Source organism: Balaenoptera physalus (assembly GCF_965194825.1).
Source record: "Balaenoptera physalus genome assembly, chromosome: 6".
Lineage (NCBI taxonomy): Eukaryota > Metazoa > Chordata > Mammalia > Artiodactyla > Balaenopteridae > Balaenoptera > Balaenoptera physalus.
In genome coordinates this window covers 136,132,831-136,150,037 of record NC_138885.1, presented here as the reverse complement: position 1 = coordinate 136,150,037, position 17,207 = coordinate 136,132,831, and the positions used below count along the sequence as shown (strand labels likewise).

Genomic DNA, 17,207 nt, shown 5'->3' with positions numbered 1-17,207 from the left:
CATTCTCATACAATTTACCCTAAAACCTTCCCAATAAAGACAGTGCACTTAGTTGAAATGAAAGTTAACATGTGCAACTAGGGCTCTTAACAGATTTAATTTAAAAAAGGAAGATTCAGCATAGTTATGTCTTAGTTATCCACACGGCAAGAGGCAATAAACTAGTAGCAGCTTAGAAGAAAGACGTCAACACCATTGTTAACAAGCTTGATTTTTTTTTTTTTTTTTTTTTTGGATGTAGAATCCAATCTTGTATCCAGTATTTAGGCTTTCTTGAGAAGACATATTTTTCTTCTCAAGCAGGCAAGAGCCATTTATAAAAATTGACTGCATTCTAGGCCATAAAGTAAGTCCCAATAAAGAGTCAGCTTCATATGTAGACCACATTCTCTGATGACAATGTGATTCACTTACAAGTCAATAACAGTTTAAAAAATTTCTCTGTTTTTCAATTTAAAAGAAAGGAAGATTCTTTTACATACACATTGGGAAAACTGGAACACAAACAGTAAGTGACAGGAGGCTAATGAAGAGACCATTGGGAAATCGTGACATTGTCCCAGTTGATTTGCCTTACTGTGTGGGGCGGGATGTGTGTGTTATACTGTTGCAGAAATCTGTCCTTTGCAAGTAATTGACCCTTCTTGAGGGCAGGGACATTTCTTTCCTTTTTTTCCTCAGTACTCAGAAATGTCTGGCAAAGAATAGTTGAATGAATAATAAATGGTTGCATGCTTTTGTGCCTAAATGCAGAGAATACTTAGGGCCATTTATTGGATATTTGATGGACCAGGCACTGGGATGAATGCTTTACATACCTTCTCCCCAGCAGTTTTCAAACAACCCCCTGAGAGGACAGTATTCACCCTGTTACGGGTGAAGAAACTGAGGCTGGAAGGTTAAGTAACTTGCCTTAAGGGCACACCCCTTGGAAGTGGCAGAACTGAGATTTGAAACTAGACTTCTGTTGTTCCAAAGTGCATACACACTGCAGGTGCTCTTAGCTCTGGCTTTGAATACAAGTTCGCCCCTTTGCAAGTGGGAATGGCTTCAGCAGTCCTATTTTGCCTTTCAGGATACCTGCAGTTCTTAAAGCCTGATGTTTATTTTAAGCCTTTTTTGGCACTTGTTACTTTTTTGAACTGGTTCAGGACATTTCACTTTGCAGATTTTGGAAACTTATTTATAAGTAAGGACTTGTGGATGTAAAACATCATGTATGTGCCGTAGCCCCAAGATATGAATGTGTATTTTTACCACTGAGAAGCCTCTCTTGCATGTCCTCTTATGCCAGTCTGAGCAGGGCCTGGATCTTAATTTGTGGTCTCCCACTGTGGGTGCCCAGGCACTGCCCCACGCCTCAAAATCATAGCCGTGACTGCTGTGCCTCTCTCTCTGCCAGGCCTCTCTCAAATGTCTTTTGTCTCTGAGGGTTGGGAGGGAGCCTGGTCTGCTAGGGACTCTTACCATCTACAGCTGTGTTTCTGTCTGGCTTTGACTTTATATTTCCAGGTTCTCTTGACACTTCGATATCCCAGGTGGTAAAGAATGAAGGGAAAGGAGCAAAGAGAAAAACCTCTGAAGAAGAGAAGAATGGCAGTGAAGAGCTTGTGGAAAAGAAAGTTTGTAAAGGTTTTCAGACAGTTTGAAAACAAATGTATTAGACTTCATATTGTAAAACAACCCAGAGCAAAAAGCAAGCTCAGCTTTCCGATGATAATATTGGATTGGCCAAAAAGTTCGTTCAGTTTTAAGTAACAATAAAAGACATTTTTCATTTTCACCAAGAACTTCATTGAACAATGTATTCATTAACTGAATGACCTTTTTGGCCAACCCATACTTCCTTTTTATGTCCGTATTTAAGAGGTGGATAGGGTTTCTTATTTGCAAACGGATTTCCAAGTTTACTTTTACTTCCCCTCTCTCTTGGCTCTCCATGTACATCTGTTACCTTTGGTCAGATAGGAAACCTGCATTTGTCCTTCAAGGGTTAAAAACCACGGGTAGTTCTTACTTAGCCTTCGGCAGTGAGTGTTTAGCTTATTGGCCCCCCAGTTTCTCTCTGGCCACCTGTCCTTGTCCCCAACCTGTTGGTTAGCACTTGGAATTCTGTGAATGGCTCAGTAGGCAGGTCCCAAGAGACAGCCTGAGGCTGGAAAAAGTAATTGAAATTTGTAGTCAGCTTTGTAACATGTCTCAGTGAGTGGGGAAGAAACGAAAAGTATCAGCTAAAGAGAACTGTGGATTTTCACTTATTGCACCGGCCACTTTGTCTTATGCCGTAAGTGATCTCAAGGCAGAGGCTGTAGGCTGCACGTGGAGGTATGAGAGGACCTGCTCCGCCTCTGCTGTGAAGACATGCGCTCAGCTTGGCTTGTCACTGCCTTGAGCCTGGAGAGCACTGTGCCTGCCACCAGCCGCTCTTCAGAAAGCGCTCATTCTATCACTTTTATGGCTCTAGGTGTCAGAAAAAGCTTAAACCAGCCATTAAAGAGATTTCTGCGCCTCCAGTGAACTCCTTTTTCCTTTCCTTCCTCAGTTAAAGTAAAAAGCAGCTGATCTTACCATTTGTTCAAATTCTTCCAGCCTCAAGCATGGAAATATATATTTCCAGTGTATCCAACAGGGCATTAGGGATAAACTCTACTTGCTTGCATTCCTCTAAACCAGGAATTTTTCTGTCCTTATTAAATTATTGACAGACTAGATATGCACAGAATTCCTTGCCCCAGTTCAAATCCCACTTCTGTGGGATGACAGCACATTCCTTGCTCTGGTGCTTTGACTTAATGCCTTCTCAAGAGGAGCCATTCCGTACTAACTTGCTGTCATCTGCTGTCTCCTCTCCACTGCTCAGCCTTGCAGAGACCGGCCCTGTCCAACAGTGGTCTGAATCTTGTAACAGACTTGCAGCCCGGGAGATACCTTGAGGGGTATAGCTTATTTGTTTGCAGCATTAGGGCATTGCTGAGTAGAACAGCCATAGTTCCCTCTCATTTGCTCTGGGACTAGGGCTTCTGGAGAGAAGGGCACAGTTTTGTATTGGTTTTTTGTTCTCTTTTTCTTAGGCTCTTCGGTGATCTTTGGTTTGAAAGGCTATGTGGCCGAGCGGAAGGGCGAGCGGGAGGAGATGCAGGACGCCCATGTCATCCTGAATGACATCACCGAGGAGTGTAGGCCCCCCTCCTCCCTCATGTGAGTGTCTCTGCTCCAGCAGCCTGGTGGCATAAAAGTCTCTGTTCTGATGGGAACTTTGGACTGTATCCAGTTTGTATTTATTAGAAAGACGTATTTCTTGAGCTGCTTGGTTCAACATCAGTAGTTCTCAGCTGAGGTTGGTTTTGCCCCCCCAGGGACATTTTTGGTTGTCACAATGGGGGATGTACTACTGGCATCTGGTGAGTGGAGGCCAGGATGTTATCCTGTAGTGCACGGGTTAGCCCTACAACAATTGTCCTGCTGATTGGGAAATGACTCTCCCTATTTTGGGTCTTGGGGTGTGCTGCTTTCCACCAGTATCTGAAGAGCTTCTGGCAGATAGTATTCGTATTCTTTGACCCAGGAGATAGAGGTAGAAGCTGCTAATTACAGAGGGGAATGGCGATCAGGGAGAGCTAGTGCATATAGTGAGGGCCCAGAAAGAGAACAAAAAAGCAGAAATGGCATCAAGAAGAAGACAGTGAAAGATTTCCTGCAGTTGTACAAACTAAAATGAAGGAAAAGGCATGGAGGAAAAGCCATTGCTCACCAAGAGCAGGAATATGCTTTGGAGTTGCTTTTAACCCCAGGAAAGGGGCTTCTGGAGAGCCCCACGGGGGCACATGTTTTCGGGTTAGATTTAATTGCGGAACACTAAGCCATAACTAGCAATTACTGTGCTGTAAGGTTCTGAGTTATCAGCCACGTGAAGTTTATTTTTTCATGGCGTGTGATGTCCCAAATTGAAAAGGAATTCCAAAAATGTTCGAAAAAAGAGCAGCTCTGCAGAATAAATGTCATTTCTCATAGGCATTTTTGTTCTATCCTTCTTGAAACAGTTTTTTAATGACATTTATTCTATTTATGTTTTTTGGCAAAACTTGAAAGGGGGATAGGAATAAGACTAGTAAGATAGGCTTTAAGAATTCTGTATCGGTCAAAGTTTGAGCAAGAATTCTGAAATTACCTATTTGTCTCATAGATTTTTTTTTTATAATTTTTTTTAATATCTTTATTGGAGTATAATTGCTTTACAATATTGTGTTAGTTTCTGCTATACAATAAAGTGAATCAGCTGTAGCTCTTACAGATATTTTTGACCGTCTTGGATTAGTAACTGTTTATCTGTGTGTTAGTGTTTAAAACTAAATCTGCTCTAAATAGAAAAAAGTTCTGAATTTTAATTTAGTGAAAAATCAGAGTTAATAGATCTGATTTTTAAAAACAAGTGTGAGTTTTTAATTCTTAATTTAAAAATGTCACGGAAGTAACTTAAATGTTTGTCTCAGGTAATGTTAATGTTCGCTGTCTAAGAGTTAACAGCTTTTATGGAGAAGAGTAGTCTTTGCCGTGAGAATCTCTCTGACTCTCAGTTCATTGTTCCAGTACCCGGGTTTCATATTTTGCTGTTTTCGATGGACATGGAGGAATTCGAGCCTCAAAATTTGCTGCACAGAATTTGCATCAGAACTTAATCAGGAAATTTCCTAAAGGTGAGACTGAGAGCTAAATCGGTTCATGTTCATCTTGGTGTTGGCTGTTTGTGCTGATCAGTGACATGTCACTGGCTTTAGCAAAGAGTCCTTGGTGACTCTAAAAGAGCCGGGCTGAGAGGAGGCGGCTCCGAGGTGAGCAGGTGCAGTGGCCGTGCAGGTGTGCCTAGCATGGAACTTCTCGTGGCTCTGAGTGATTGGCCCCTCTCGTGGAATGTCTTTGGGTACAAGTGAGTGTCTTGCCTTTGTATTTGGGAGACTACTAAAACCAAATGCAGATGGCACTTAAAGGTGAGGAAGTACAGGTTGTTCTTGGTCGTAATACAGAAACAAAATGACAGTGGCGGGAGGATAATCTTCCCTCCTTAAGAGTTTGTTTTCTTTTGTTCCTTCTGTAATAGGAGATGTAATCAGTGTAGAGAAAACAGTGAAAAGATGCCTTTTGGACACTTTCAAGCATACTGATGAAGAATTCCTGAAGCAAGCTTCAAGCCAGTAAGTGTAATAACCACATGAAGACATGTGAGTGGAGTGTGCGTGTTGTTTTCCTAAACGCATTCCAGGCCTTCTAATACAGTTTAATGCTGATGCTCACTGTCTGAAAAGTTCCTAGCACCAAGTAATCTCTTACAACTTAACGAAATTGGGAACACAAAAAAGCACATATCAAAGAAACCATCCATTTTAAAAGTATAGGACACTTCCCATTCAACTCTGGAAATTAGTCTCAAAGTGCTAGCATGTTGGTGGTGACTGTATTTCTGATGTGTTTCCCCCCAGGAAGCCTGCCTGGAAAGATGGGTCCACTGCTACGTGTGTTCTGGCTGTAGACAACATTCTTTATATTGCCAACCTCGGAGATAGTCGGGTATGTGGCTCTGGAGCCACCCACTTAGATAACAGCATGTCATATGGGGGAAGAGCTGTAGAAGCACTTGCTGAATAAGATTACAGTGATGATGGCTGGGTTGGAATCTTTCTTCTTGTGGGGTTGCTGCAGGGGGTTCTGCTGCAGAGTTTAAGTTCTGGGTCAGGGAACAGCAGCTCAGCTTGAGGCCGTTTGTTCTCTGGGAAGGCTTATACCCTGTCTGTCAGATACAGAGCTGTGAGTTGGAATTTAATTGGCCTGCAAGTACCTTAAATACTCATCTTCATTTCTCTGACCTCCGACCGTAATGAATGAATAACTCAGAAGCTGTAGCTAAAAAGTGCTAGATGATGTGACATATGTCCATTGAGCCCAGTACACATGGCTGAGGGAGAAACCCGATTATTTCCCACTGGTGACGTCCTGTGTCCCAGTCGCAGTTGTGGGGAATGACTCAGAGCTGGAGGGCGGTGCTCTGCAGGGTCTCTGCAGTCCCTCCCACCTCCCCTGCCAGGAGCAGATGTTCACCTCCGTTGCCGCTTGCTTTTCAGCCATTCTCCATGCTTGTTCAGCAGTCACTGGGCAAAGTGACCTTCCCACTCTTAATAGCATCTGCAGACGTGGAAATAGCTGCTCCCCACCCCTGTTGCTTTCAGGGTGATTTATAAATATGGAGCACTAGGAGCCGTGAGCATCACAGATGATGGCCCTGCCCTAGTGGAGTTTATATTCTGGTGATCCTTTAGTGCATCTATCTAGGGGACTGTCTCTTGTACATAGGTGTTTAGATCAAAGGACTTAAAAAAACAACATGAGTAAAATTGGCCAAGAAAAGAGAGACTTTGGAGTCAGGCCCAAGTTTGAGTCCTGGCCTTGCTCTCTGACTCTAGGCACGATGCTTATCCCCTGGCCCTCAGGCTTCCTCCTCTGTAGAATAAGAGGTTTGTCTGGAAGTTACCACACAGTAAACATGGTGGCGGGAACCCATGGAGAGGTACTTGGTCAGCCCACCAAACTGCCCTCGTCTTTGCCAGTGTAAACTCTTGGAATGGTAACGCCTAAAGGGGCCTTGGTACTTGTTAGGTCCTCCCTTTCACGTCACAGATGAGAAGATAATGGCCTAGTGAGGGTGAGCAGTGAGCTGTGGTCACCCAGCAGGGTTTGCACCAGAGTTGAGACCCAAGCCCGGGGCTTCTCTCCCTGAATTTTTTTTGTGACACCACTTCGCTACTTGTACTTTTGATGCTTGATCCACTGAACTCAAGTTTGTCAGCAGGAGGCTGAATCTGAAACTCCGTTGTTAACCTTTCTCTTCAGCTGTCAACTTTAGGTGCTGGGCTCATTAAATTTCACAGCCATTGTACTCTCATCTTCCCAGGCAATCCTGTGTCGCTACAATGAGGAGAGTCAGAAACATGCAGCCTTAAGCCTCAGCAAGGAGCATAATCCCACCCAGTATGAAGAACGAATGAGAATACAGAAGGCTGGAGGGAACGTCAGGTAACCGGGCAGCGACGGGAACCCTGGGAAGGAGGGTTCACTTGTGTAAAAGCAGCCTCGAGGCCTCTCAGGGTGGAACGTTCTGTGTCGTGCAGTCTTCAGCGTAATGAGACTGTCTGAGGTCTAACCTGGTGAAGTCGGAGTAGGTGACCGAGTGTTGTAGGATTTCACCTACGTCCAAGTGGGAGCAAAAAATGTATGCAAGAAACATGCTTCCCTACGTTTGCAAAAGGAGGAGACCTGTCTCAAATTCAAGTTCACCATTTGCAGCATTGTCTCTGGTCCTGGTAACTCTCATAAAAGCTGTCATTTGTCACAACCCGGTAAGCTACAGTTTTCGGCAAATTCTCCAGAGAGAAAATCTGAAGTGGTTAAGACGGTAAATGTAAGACAGTAGTGTGTGCTGATCACCTCTGGTCTTCCTGGGGGACAAGTTATCTAGCCCAGAGGGCCACTCTTACCTGGCTGCGTCCGCGGCAATTCCATTTCATCTCTCTTTACACCTTTGAAGAGTGTGTGCCGGCTCTAGTTTACCATCTGCCATCTCTCAGGTAGTTAAAGGAGGGCTTAAGTCTTCACTTTAGGAGAATTATACTTTAAGGACATTGCATTATGAATTTGATCAGAGGTGTTTTCTGGTTCATCTTACAGTTTGACCCCATGAGGATTTTGTTTCCTGTTGGAGATGAGGGAGAAGTAATATATCAGTGTAATAGTGCATTTATTTGTCCTTGGATGTGTAGTTTCTCTTCTGTCGTTTATTTGGGGCAGTTTTTGTTATTGCTTCAGGCTCTTTCTAGCCAGGGGTGCAGGGAGGTCTCTGGAGAGCAGTTAGAATTCTTAGGGTTGGTTAAAAAAACTCCTGGGTTAGAAAAAGGTGATTTGGGTCTTGGTTGTGGCTGTCTGCGTGAGCATCGACGGAACTGTAGGCTGGGTTCAGACCTTGGCCAGTGCTGTGTGCCTGCCTTCTCCCCCATGACTGCTGTGGAAGTTAACGCCCGAGAACGTGACCCCAGTGTTAGTGTCCGCATCACCTTTTCTGCCCTTTATTATAACTTTCAAATTCTGCTCTTGCCTGAACTCCTTGAAAAGATTTTGACATTGGCAGTCCTACGGCTGAAAGTAAGATTAGCTGCATTGCATTTACTTCCTGTTTCCCAGTCCCTACTTACTAAGAACAGCGTGGGCTTAGGGTGAGCCCCTCAATTTAGAGAAGCGGGCTGGGAGGCTCAGAGACAGCAGGGCCAGGCTGTGGCCCATCTCCTGCCTGAGGCCAGGGTTGGCATGCTTTTTCTTTTCCTCCACCCCCTCCCGCTTTTATTATTAAAATTTTCAAACATGCAGAAAAAATTTTTAAATAGTAAACATTTCAGTATCTACCACCTAGATTCAGTAGTTAACATTTTGCCATTTTGTTTTGTCTGTTTATGTGTATGTTTGGCTGAACTATTTAAAAGTTTGTTGCAGACATAACACCTAAGAAAATAATAATTCCTTAGGTTGTATTAGGTTATCTAATATCCCGTCTGTACTCCTATTTCCCTAATTGTCCCCAGAGTGTCTCTGTTTGAAACCAGGGTCTGGTCAGTGTTCGCATCTACCTTGGACTCACATCTTTCCGAGCAGAATCGTCTCCACTTGTACTAGGCTTGGATCATCACTAGTCAGCACTTGTATAGGGTCACCAGTGCTGTTTTTTCATGGTATCGTTTAAGTTGCTTGCGTGTATTTCTTGTAAACTAGAAGTTAGGTCTAAAGGCTTCTTTAAATTCAGATTAAACATTTTCAGCAAAAATATTTGATGGGGGATGCTATGTACTTTTGATAGTCCCTCACTTCAGTAGCCATGTAAGGTCACTGGTGTGATACTGATGCCATGCTGGCTACCATGGCTGCCATGTGGTGACAACATATGGCTCCAGAGTGAAAGGACGTGTTTCCGTGTAATCAGCCCATGATCCGGGGAGATACACTTCAGCACCTTGTGAACATTGTGGCCCACCAGCCTTTCAGCTGACGGTTTTAGCATCCCTTAGTGATCCTTGCGTGAATCAGTTATTTCACAGGGATGGCGAAGATGATCATCTACTTCTGCGCTTCCTTCTACGTGTATTGGCAGGCGTCCTATAAAGAAAGGCTTTCCTTCATCAGTAGGGGATGAGCCATAGTTTCTCCCTGAAAGCCGCGTAAGTGGTGAATTCTTCGATCTCCATTGCAGAGCGAGAGCCAGCCACAGTTGTGGGGACTAGTGTTTTCTCTCCCTTCTCTGCGTCTCTCCGTGCCCTTTTCCTTGCTCCGTGAGTCACTGCAGGTGGCTTGATGTATTCGAGGCGCTGGTTCTCACTGTAGAGGCAGGGTCCTCTTGGTGCTCACGTGACCTCGTCTCTGGCCAGTGGGAGGGAGCTTTGGCTTGCTGCAGACGCTTCTGCCTTTGTCTTAAAACTGAGCTCCATGTGCTGCGGATGCTTGTTTCGACTGCAGCGTCATCAGTTCTGCATCTGTTCTGGGACAGAGCCAGGAAACACACACACACACACACACACACACACACACTCTAGGCTGTGAGCTTAGATTGCTATTTCTCATTCAGATTGGACACTTATAGGGCTTTCTCTTCTTTGATTCAGTAGTTTTAGTGTCTTCTTTTATGCTGAAAATCTTGGTTCCTAACATTAGTATATTTATTTGCCAAAATAGCTTGGAAATCATAGTATCAGCAGTATCACTCACTATTAATGAATTTGAGTTCCTTGTGGTTTTCTTATCCTTAGTCTATGCTTCACTGAGGATATACAGAGTACTGTGTGTAAACATGGAATAATTATTTTCACTGTGGTGTTGTTACACTCTGGTTATTATGATCATTAGTTTCATTTTGCTTTCAACTTCAGGGCTTTTCCTGCTGGTGGGAATGTAAAATGGTGCATCTGCTGTGGAAAATAGTTTGGCAGTTCCTCACAAATTAAAAATAGATCTACCATCACAACATTGTAAATCAACTGTACTTCAATAAAAAATAAATTTAAAAATAAAAAATAAATAGATCTACCATATGATCTAGCAATTCCACTCCTGGGTATATACCCGCCAAAAATTCAGAGCAGTGGATTTGAAGAGATAGGCGTGCACCCATGTTCATAGCAGCATTTTTCACAAGAACCAAAAGGTGGAAGCAACCCAAGTGTCCATGCATGGATGAAGTGATGAACAAAGTATGGTTTCTCCATACAATGGAAATACTATTCAGCCTTAACAAGGAAGGAAGTCCTGTCGCATGGATGAACCTTGAGGACATTTTGCTAAGTGGAATAAGCTAGTCACAGAAGAGTGACTGCTGTATGGTTTCACTTATATGAGGTCCCTGAGTGGTCAGAATCGTCACCGGGACAGAAAGGAGGGTGGGAGTTGTCGGGGAGGGGAGGTGGGAGTCGGTGTTTAATGGCCGCAGAGTTCAGTTTGGGAAGATGGGAAGGTTTTTGGAGATGGATTGTGGTGATGGTTGCACAACAACGTGAATGTACTTAATGCCACTCAACTGTACGTTTAAAAGTAGTTAAGATGGTAAATTTTATGTTACATGTATTTTTACCACAATTTTAAAAATGAAAAACCCCCCACATTTACATGGTTAATTATCTAAATTAAAGGCACAGTTAGACATGCTTTCGTCTCTGTTCCCTTCACCCTTATTTCCTGATTCTTTCCAGTGTTTCTTTTTACAAAAATAAGCAAATCCATGTGTGTGTTTTTATTTTCCTACTTGCTTACACTGAAGGTAGTATACTGTATGCAGCAGCGTGTTACACTCCTTCAGGTGACTTCCTCGGAGAAGGTGAAAACAGTTTTGTGTTTATTTTACAAGGAAGGCAACTGAACAGCTGAAGGGAAGCTTGCACATGTAGCATTCAGTGTCAGATTCGCAGTACTTGTGCTGGTACAGGTCTCTGATGGCAAAAAGAAGCAGTTCTGGAATCCCACCTGCAGTCTTCTCTGTAGCACCCATCGTGTCAATACGCCGGATCTTGGCGTCTGCAAGCTTGGGAAGGTCAGAAGAAGGTGGAGCTTCCACCTCCCAGCCTTCGCCTTGTGAGCCTGTCAGGACCACTGAGTCCTGCATTTGCTCCCCTGCCAGAGTTGCTGAAGTCCAAGCAGGCTCTGGCTTGTCCTCACAGCCAGATCAGCGGTCTCAGTGCCTCCCTCTCCGATTGTGAAGGGAGAACCGGACAGAAAATGGCAGCAAAAAGAGCTACGGTCAGGGGACTGTGTTGAACGACTTTCCCACCAATAGGACAGCAGTTCTCTGATTGCTGGACAGATGGGAAGGAGATGAGGAACAAGGCAGCATGGAGTATAAGTTGCTTGAGGGCGGGAGGCCAGGCCTGTGGACGACTGGTACCGAGGGAAGGCACATGGGTCGTGAGTGTGGACCTCAGAACCCACTCCCTCCTCAGCATGGTGGTCTTGGGGGAGAACTTTGAGGGTAGCGGGAGGAGAGTGGATTTTCAGCCGTTTGTTGAGGGAGAACCCGCTGCAGAGCACGCAGCTTCCTATTGTGCGTTTAGGAAGCTGGCCGTGTATCGGGTGCGTGGGGAGGAGCTCTGCCGAGGAGGGTTGGAGCAGGCCGGGAAGCGCGAGCCCGCACATCCACGTGGCTGGTTCCGGACAGGCCTCGTCGGGTGTGGTCCTGTTCCGCTTGTCACTGACCACGGAGGGCAGGTGGTGTGGCTTCGTGCTCTTGTGATGCACAGCCTTAGAGTTGGCACTGGCCTCTGGAGCTGACTGGCGTTCGCACATGCACGCCTTAGATAGCCTGTCACACTGAGTGCAGGCAGAGTGACAGCCAGCTTGCAGTGTCCGTTTCTGAAGTGTAAGTGGCTTTTCCTGGGTCTGCGATTCTGTCCGTTGTTGCTTTCTCCTGTCACTCCAGTAGTTGAGTGAGTGTAAGATTTCCACTCTGTGCAGAACTTTGCTCAGTAAACAGGAATGGAAATGGCAGCTTCTTGTTGTGGCGCACACATTTTTCTTCATCAGACTCAGGAATTGTTCCACGTCTTCTGTACTGAGTTGTGCTGGTAGTAACTGGGGCTTTGAGACCTGCCATTGCACACAGTCTCGTTGAAACAAGCTGGGTTTATGACTTGGGGGTAGGGTTGGGTGTGCACCAGGCGTCCAGTCCCTTGGTCCTGAAGAAGCGCTTCGCCGGCTTCTCACGGTGCTCGTGCTTTGAGCTGCTTCCTCAAAGGCGCGCTCGAGGCTGAGGGCTCCCGCACCCCACCCCGCTGCGCTCTCAGCTCGGCTCCCGCGTACCTCGGCCCCTCCTGCTGCTCGCGGTACTGCTGGTACTTGAGAAGACTGCGCAGCTCTTCACAGACACCGGCAGGAGGCCTTGTTGCTGGTGATTCAGCTGTGACCACTGGGAGGGTGAGGGCGACTTGGTGGGCACGGTGAAGGGCCGGGAGCCAGGCTGAGCTCTGACTCTGAGACAGCAGCCCAGACCCAGGCGAGCAGCTTCTGGCCACGTGTGTCCATCACACAGCATCTCCAGGGCTTGTTCCGTCGTTTGGGGGCCCCGTGGTGGCAGTACACCTCCACGCACAGCTTTGCTGTTTGCTGAGTGCTCTGACGCACCTTGTCGAGCGTGGGTTCTGGGTTTACACGTGAGGGTCTAGATGCTTGGGAGGTTGCAGCTGCCCGAGGTCACACAGCAAGTACACCGCCAGAATTGTCCTTGGGAGTGTCAGGCTAGGGACTGTTTCTCCTGCTGACAGAACTCTGTCTTACAATATGGAGTCTTTTTATAGGTCACCTTCCCATCTCCCTGTCCCTCATCTAAAAATAGAATGGGTGGAAGTATAATGCTGTGCAGAACACTACCATTTGTATTTAAGTCATAGTAAATCATACTCATACCCAGTGTAAAGAAAACTCGCTTCCAAATCTGGGAATAGTCACTTTCAGGTATTTTCCAAATCTGATTAGAGTGAAATGCAGAATATCCCTCTGTTCCAGCTATTCTTAACTCTGGTGACATGGTTGAATCACCTAAGAAGCTTTAAGATAAAAACAAAGCCAGGTCCCCATCCAATCAAGTTTGACCCTGGGCTGTGGGCAAATCAATGGATTAGGCCCAGCGCTGCCATATGCCAGCTAGAGGGGGCGCTGTCCCCATCAATGTGCTGTTGGGCTGAGGAGCCAGGGGCAGCAGGAGTGTTAAAAACCTAGAACAAAGAAGACTCAGCACAAAAATGCTCAGACATTGCTATGTATTAGAGGCTAAGCGATGTGGATTCCACAGGTTACGTCTTTTACTCTATCCCATTTTTCTGCTTTTAAGATTAGATTCTGAGCACTGTGACCCGTGATCTGTCAGATGGAACCTGAATTTGCTTTTCCCCCCATTTTAGGGACGGGCGTGTCCTGGGTGTGCTGGAGGTGTCCCGCTCCATTGGGGATGGGCAGTACAAGCGCTGTGGGGTCACTTCTGTGCCAGATATCAGACGCTGCCAGCTGACCCCCAACGACAGGTAAAACCTCCCAGAGGCACAGGTGTGCACACACGTGGTTTTGTTTCTCTTCTGATTTCTTCCAGTTTGTGTAGTGAACCTGGGGTGGGCAGCCATGTCTCGGGCACTGTGCTAGGCCCTAGAGGTGCAGGGATAAATAAAACACCGTTCCTGCTCTCGTGGGGTCCACAGTCTGCCGGGGGAGCATCTGTGAATGGGCGGTTCCAGTCTCGTGTGTCTCAAGAGTGGGTGGTGCTCTGGGAGACTTTGGCCGTGGGGGGAGGGAGACATCCTTGCTGGAGAAAAGAGAAGGGCTTTCTGGCAGAGTGGACACACACAAGGGACGGGATGAAAATGTGGCCAGGCAGATGCCATAATAGGGAGTCAGGAAAGTGATGGCAGGGTACCTGGGGACAGATTGTAAAGGCCCTGGATTCTTTGCTGAGGAGCTTGAATTTTAGCTCATAATTGGTGGAGAATTGTGGGAGGTTTTTAAGCAGAGTCAAGTTAGGTTGAGAAAGAGACCCCTTGTTTAATTGTCCAGCCCCTAATTCTGAGCTGCTTGAAGGTGAGGCACCATGCCTGGCGCCAGAAGCCCTCAGCAAGTCAGTGTTGGAGGCTGGAGTAGGACGGAGCCCAGAGGCCAGTTAGGAACTGATGCACTGGCCCTTGCTGCGGGTGGGGATGGGGGAGGTGAACTAAGGCAGCAGTGGAAGGAGACTGGGGAGGCCAGTGCTGCGAGGGAGGAGTCTTACCCCGGCCCCGCGCCTGCTGAGCGAGCGCGTCTTGGGACACGGTTCCACCAGCTCCTCTGGTTTTCTAGCTGATGCCTCAGGGGAGTCTCGTCTGTCCCCACATTAGACCAGGCCCACTGTTGTATGTGCTGCTCGAGCTCCCTCTGCTTTGGATCGTGGTTGTGTGTTTGTGTGGCCAGTTTCTCAGGGTCTGTCACCGCAGTGGAAGGGGCCGGCACCTGCTTGGACCTGTGCCCTGCTAGGTCCCAAGCATAAACCATGTGCCTGGTAGGTAGATTCTTGTTGAATGAATGCCCAGTCAAAAGAGGAAAACCAGCACCTGGGTATTAAAATGAGGAGAGAAGGGTGTTAGATCTGTGGGGAAACTGTCCTAGGAGAACCAGAACTGTCTCGTCTCATCCATCATTGTTCAGAAAGACTTTCCTTGGGAAGTCTAGAGGGGGCTTTGAAAGGGAGGTAGTCCTGTTCTCAGATGGTGAAAGTGGAAGGTGGTTCTCCCTTCACGTGGGGAGTGAGTGCTTGAGAACATTCCTTAAGTCCACAAACTGTCAGTTTATTGGGTGGGCCTAAAAGTGCCTTCGTTTTTTTAAGATAAAAGACACATTTCTCATTTTCACCAAGAACTTTATTGAAAAACGTATTCACCCTTCTGTTCCACTACCTTCTGCCATTTTTCAGGCAACTTCACAATCCCATCTTCCCAAAACTTTTTATCTTTTTGAGCAAAGAACTGTTCCAGGGGCCTTTTACAGTCCTCCAGGGAATTGACATTTTTTTCCATTGAGAGAATTTTGTAGAGACTGAAATAAATGGAAATCCGAAGGTGCAATGTCTGGTGAATACGGTGGATGAATCAGAACTTCCCAGCCAAGCTGTAACAGTTTTTGCCTGGTCATCAAAGAAACATGCAGTCTTGCGTTATCCTGATGGAAGATTATGTGTTTTCTGTTGACTAATTCTGGACACTTTTCGTCGAGTGCTGCTTTCAGTTGGTCTAATTGGGAGCAGTACTTGGAATTAATCGTTTGGTTTTCCAGAAGGAGCTCATAATAGAGGACTCCCTTCCAATCCCACCATATACACAACATCACCTTCTTTGGATGAAGACCGGCCCTTGGTGTGGTTGGTGGTGGTTCATTTCGCTTGCCCCACGATCTCTTCCGTTCCACATTATTGTCACTTTTCATCACCTATCATGATTTGTTTTAAAAACGGAACGTTTTCATTACGTTTCAGTAGAGAATCGCATGCGGAAATGTGGTCAAGAAGGTTTTTTTCGCTTAACTTACGTGGAACCGAAACATCAAAGTGATGAACATAACCAACCTGGTGCAAATGATTTTCAGCGCTTGATTTGGATATCTCGAGTATGTCGGCTATCTCCAGCATGGTATAACGTTGATTGTTCTCAGTTAATGTCTCGATTTGATCGCTGTCTACTTCAACTGGTCTACCTGACCGTGGAGCAGCGTCCAGTGAGAAATCACCAGCATGAAACTTCGCAAACCACTTCTGACACATTCGATCAGTCACAGCACCTTCTCCATACACTGCACAAATCTTTTTTTGCATTTCAGTTGCGTTTTTACCTTTCTTGAAATAATAAATCATAATATGCCGAAAATGTTGCTTTTTTTTCCTCCCATCTTCAGTATTAAAACGGCTACACAAAAATTCACCAATTTTGATAAGTCTTTTTTTAAATGTACGCTGATATGACAGCTGTCACATACAATCTAACAAAATTGTTTCAAATTAAGTTAAAGACAACTGAGTGCTACTAGAGCCATCTTACAGAAAAAACCGAACGAACCTTTTGGCCTACGCAGTATGTTTGGGAAATGGCTCGAGGCATGTGGTGATAGAAATTTAGCGTGTATTTACCATAACACCTGGTGGATTTTATTTGGTGATTTTTCTAGAGTTTGCTTAAGAAGTGGGTTTGGGTTAATCCATAATTTTTGGTGAGCAGAGAGGAGTCCCAATTTTGATGTATAACATTTCACCTACAAATATTTTTAAGTAGTTTTAACCTTTGTCTCGTAGAAGTTAAATTGGTTTTAAAAAGTGTTTAGCCTTTGAGTAGTTGGACAAATATTTTTACCTCCACTGCCAGGCCATTTAGTAAAGTTTGCTGCTAAAACCCATTTATATTTTTTCTCTGTGTGTAGGTTTATTTTGCTGGCCTGTGATGGCCTCTTCAAGGTCTTCACCCCAGAAGAAGCCGTGAACTTCATCTTGTCCTGCCTTGAGGTAAGAAGTCTCACAAGGGAGAGGGCACCAGTCGTTCCAGCTGCACTTGGGCTTTAGAGGAGAAGTCCCGAAGCCCCCTTCCTCCCCCGTGTTCCCTGTAGTTGGGAGTGGGAACTCCACCCCGGGGACTCACCGGTCAGTTTGTCCTGCCCGCCCTGATGGGGACTGGGGAGCAGTTCTTCCTCGTGGCAGTGGTGTCTCAGGAGAGCGATGGGGTGCAGGATCCCCACTCACCAGTGCCCCTTTCCTGTCCGGTAGGATGAGAAGATCCAGAGCCGAGAAGGGAAGCCCGCCGTGGATGCCCGCTACGAAGCCGCCTGCAACAGGCTGGCCAACAAGGCGGTGCAGCGGGGCTCGGCGGACAACGTCACCGTGATGGTGGTGCGGATAGGGCACTGAGGTGCTGCGGGCCGGAGCGCGGCGTGGTGTTGACTTCCCATGTTCAGTTTGTGTGTTGTGCACATTATGTGTTTCGTGTACTCCTGTGGGATTCCCATGGTTGTAAATAAAGGTTTCTTTTTTTTTTCTAGACTTTTGAGTTATCTTATTACATTTTGAGCAACTCTTGACCTTTCAGAGGTTGTGTTTGCTTTCGAATATGCTTTGGGTCTCTCCTTGTTAAAGTCATTATAGG

The 17,207-nt window shown here is 45.9% G+C and overlaps 1 protein-coding gene across 10 annotated transcripts in view; it reads left to right on the top strand.

Annotated features, from left to right (window-relative positions):
* The window catches only part of ILKAP (ILK associated serine/threonine phosphatase), a 26,308-nt gene extending 9,204 nt beyond the window's left edge, over positions 1-17,104 (top strand). For 5 of the 10 annotated variants that reach the window (XM_082466231.1, XM_082466229.1, XM_082466232.1 and 2 more), the window contains 9 exons: positions 1,513-1,632; positions 3,072-3,198; positions 4,588-4,694; positions 5,096-5,189; positions 5,475-5,562; positions 6,941-7,062; positions 13,467-13,586; positions 16,492-16,573; positions 16,832-17,104. In XM_082466231.1, the coding sequence (XP_082322357.1) occupies positions 1,513-1,632; positions 3,072-3,198; positions 4,588-4,694; positions 5,096-5,189; positions 5,475-5,562; positions 6,941-7,062; positions 13,467-13,586; positions 16,492-16,573; positions 16,832-16,972 (1,001 nt within the window). In that variant the 3' untranslated portion in view covers positions 16,973-17,104. Of the gene's footprint in view, positions 1-460; positions 509-1,512; positions 1,633-3,071; positions 3,199-4,587; positions 4,695-5,095; positions 5,190-5,474; positions 5,563-6,940; positions 7,063-13,466; positions 13,587-16,491; positions 16,574-16,831 lie in introns of all 10 variants that reach the window. The other 5 variants (XM_082466226.1, XM_082466230.1, XM_082466235.1 and 2 more) reach the window with 3 other exon arrangements.
* Positions 17,105-17,207: the final 103 nt, after the last annotated feature.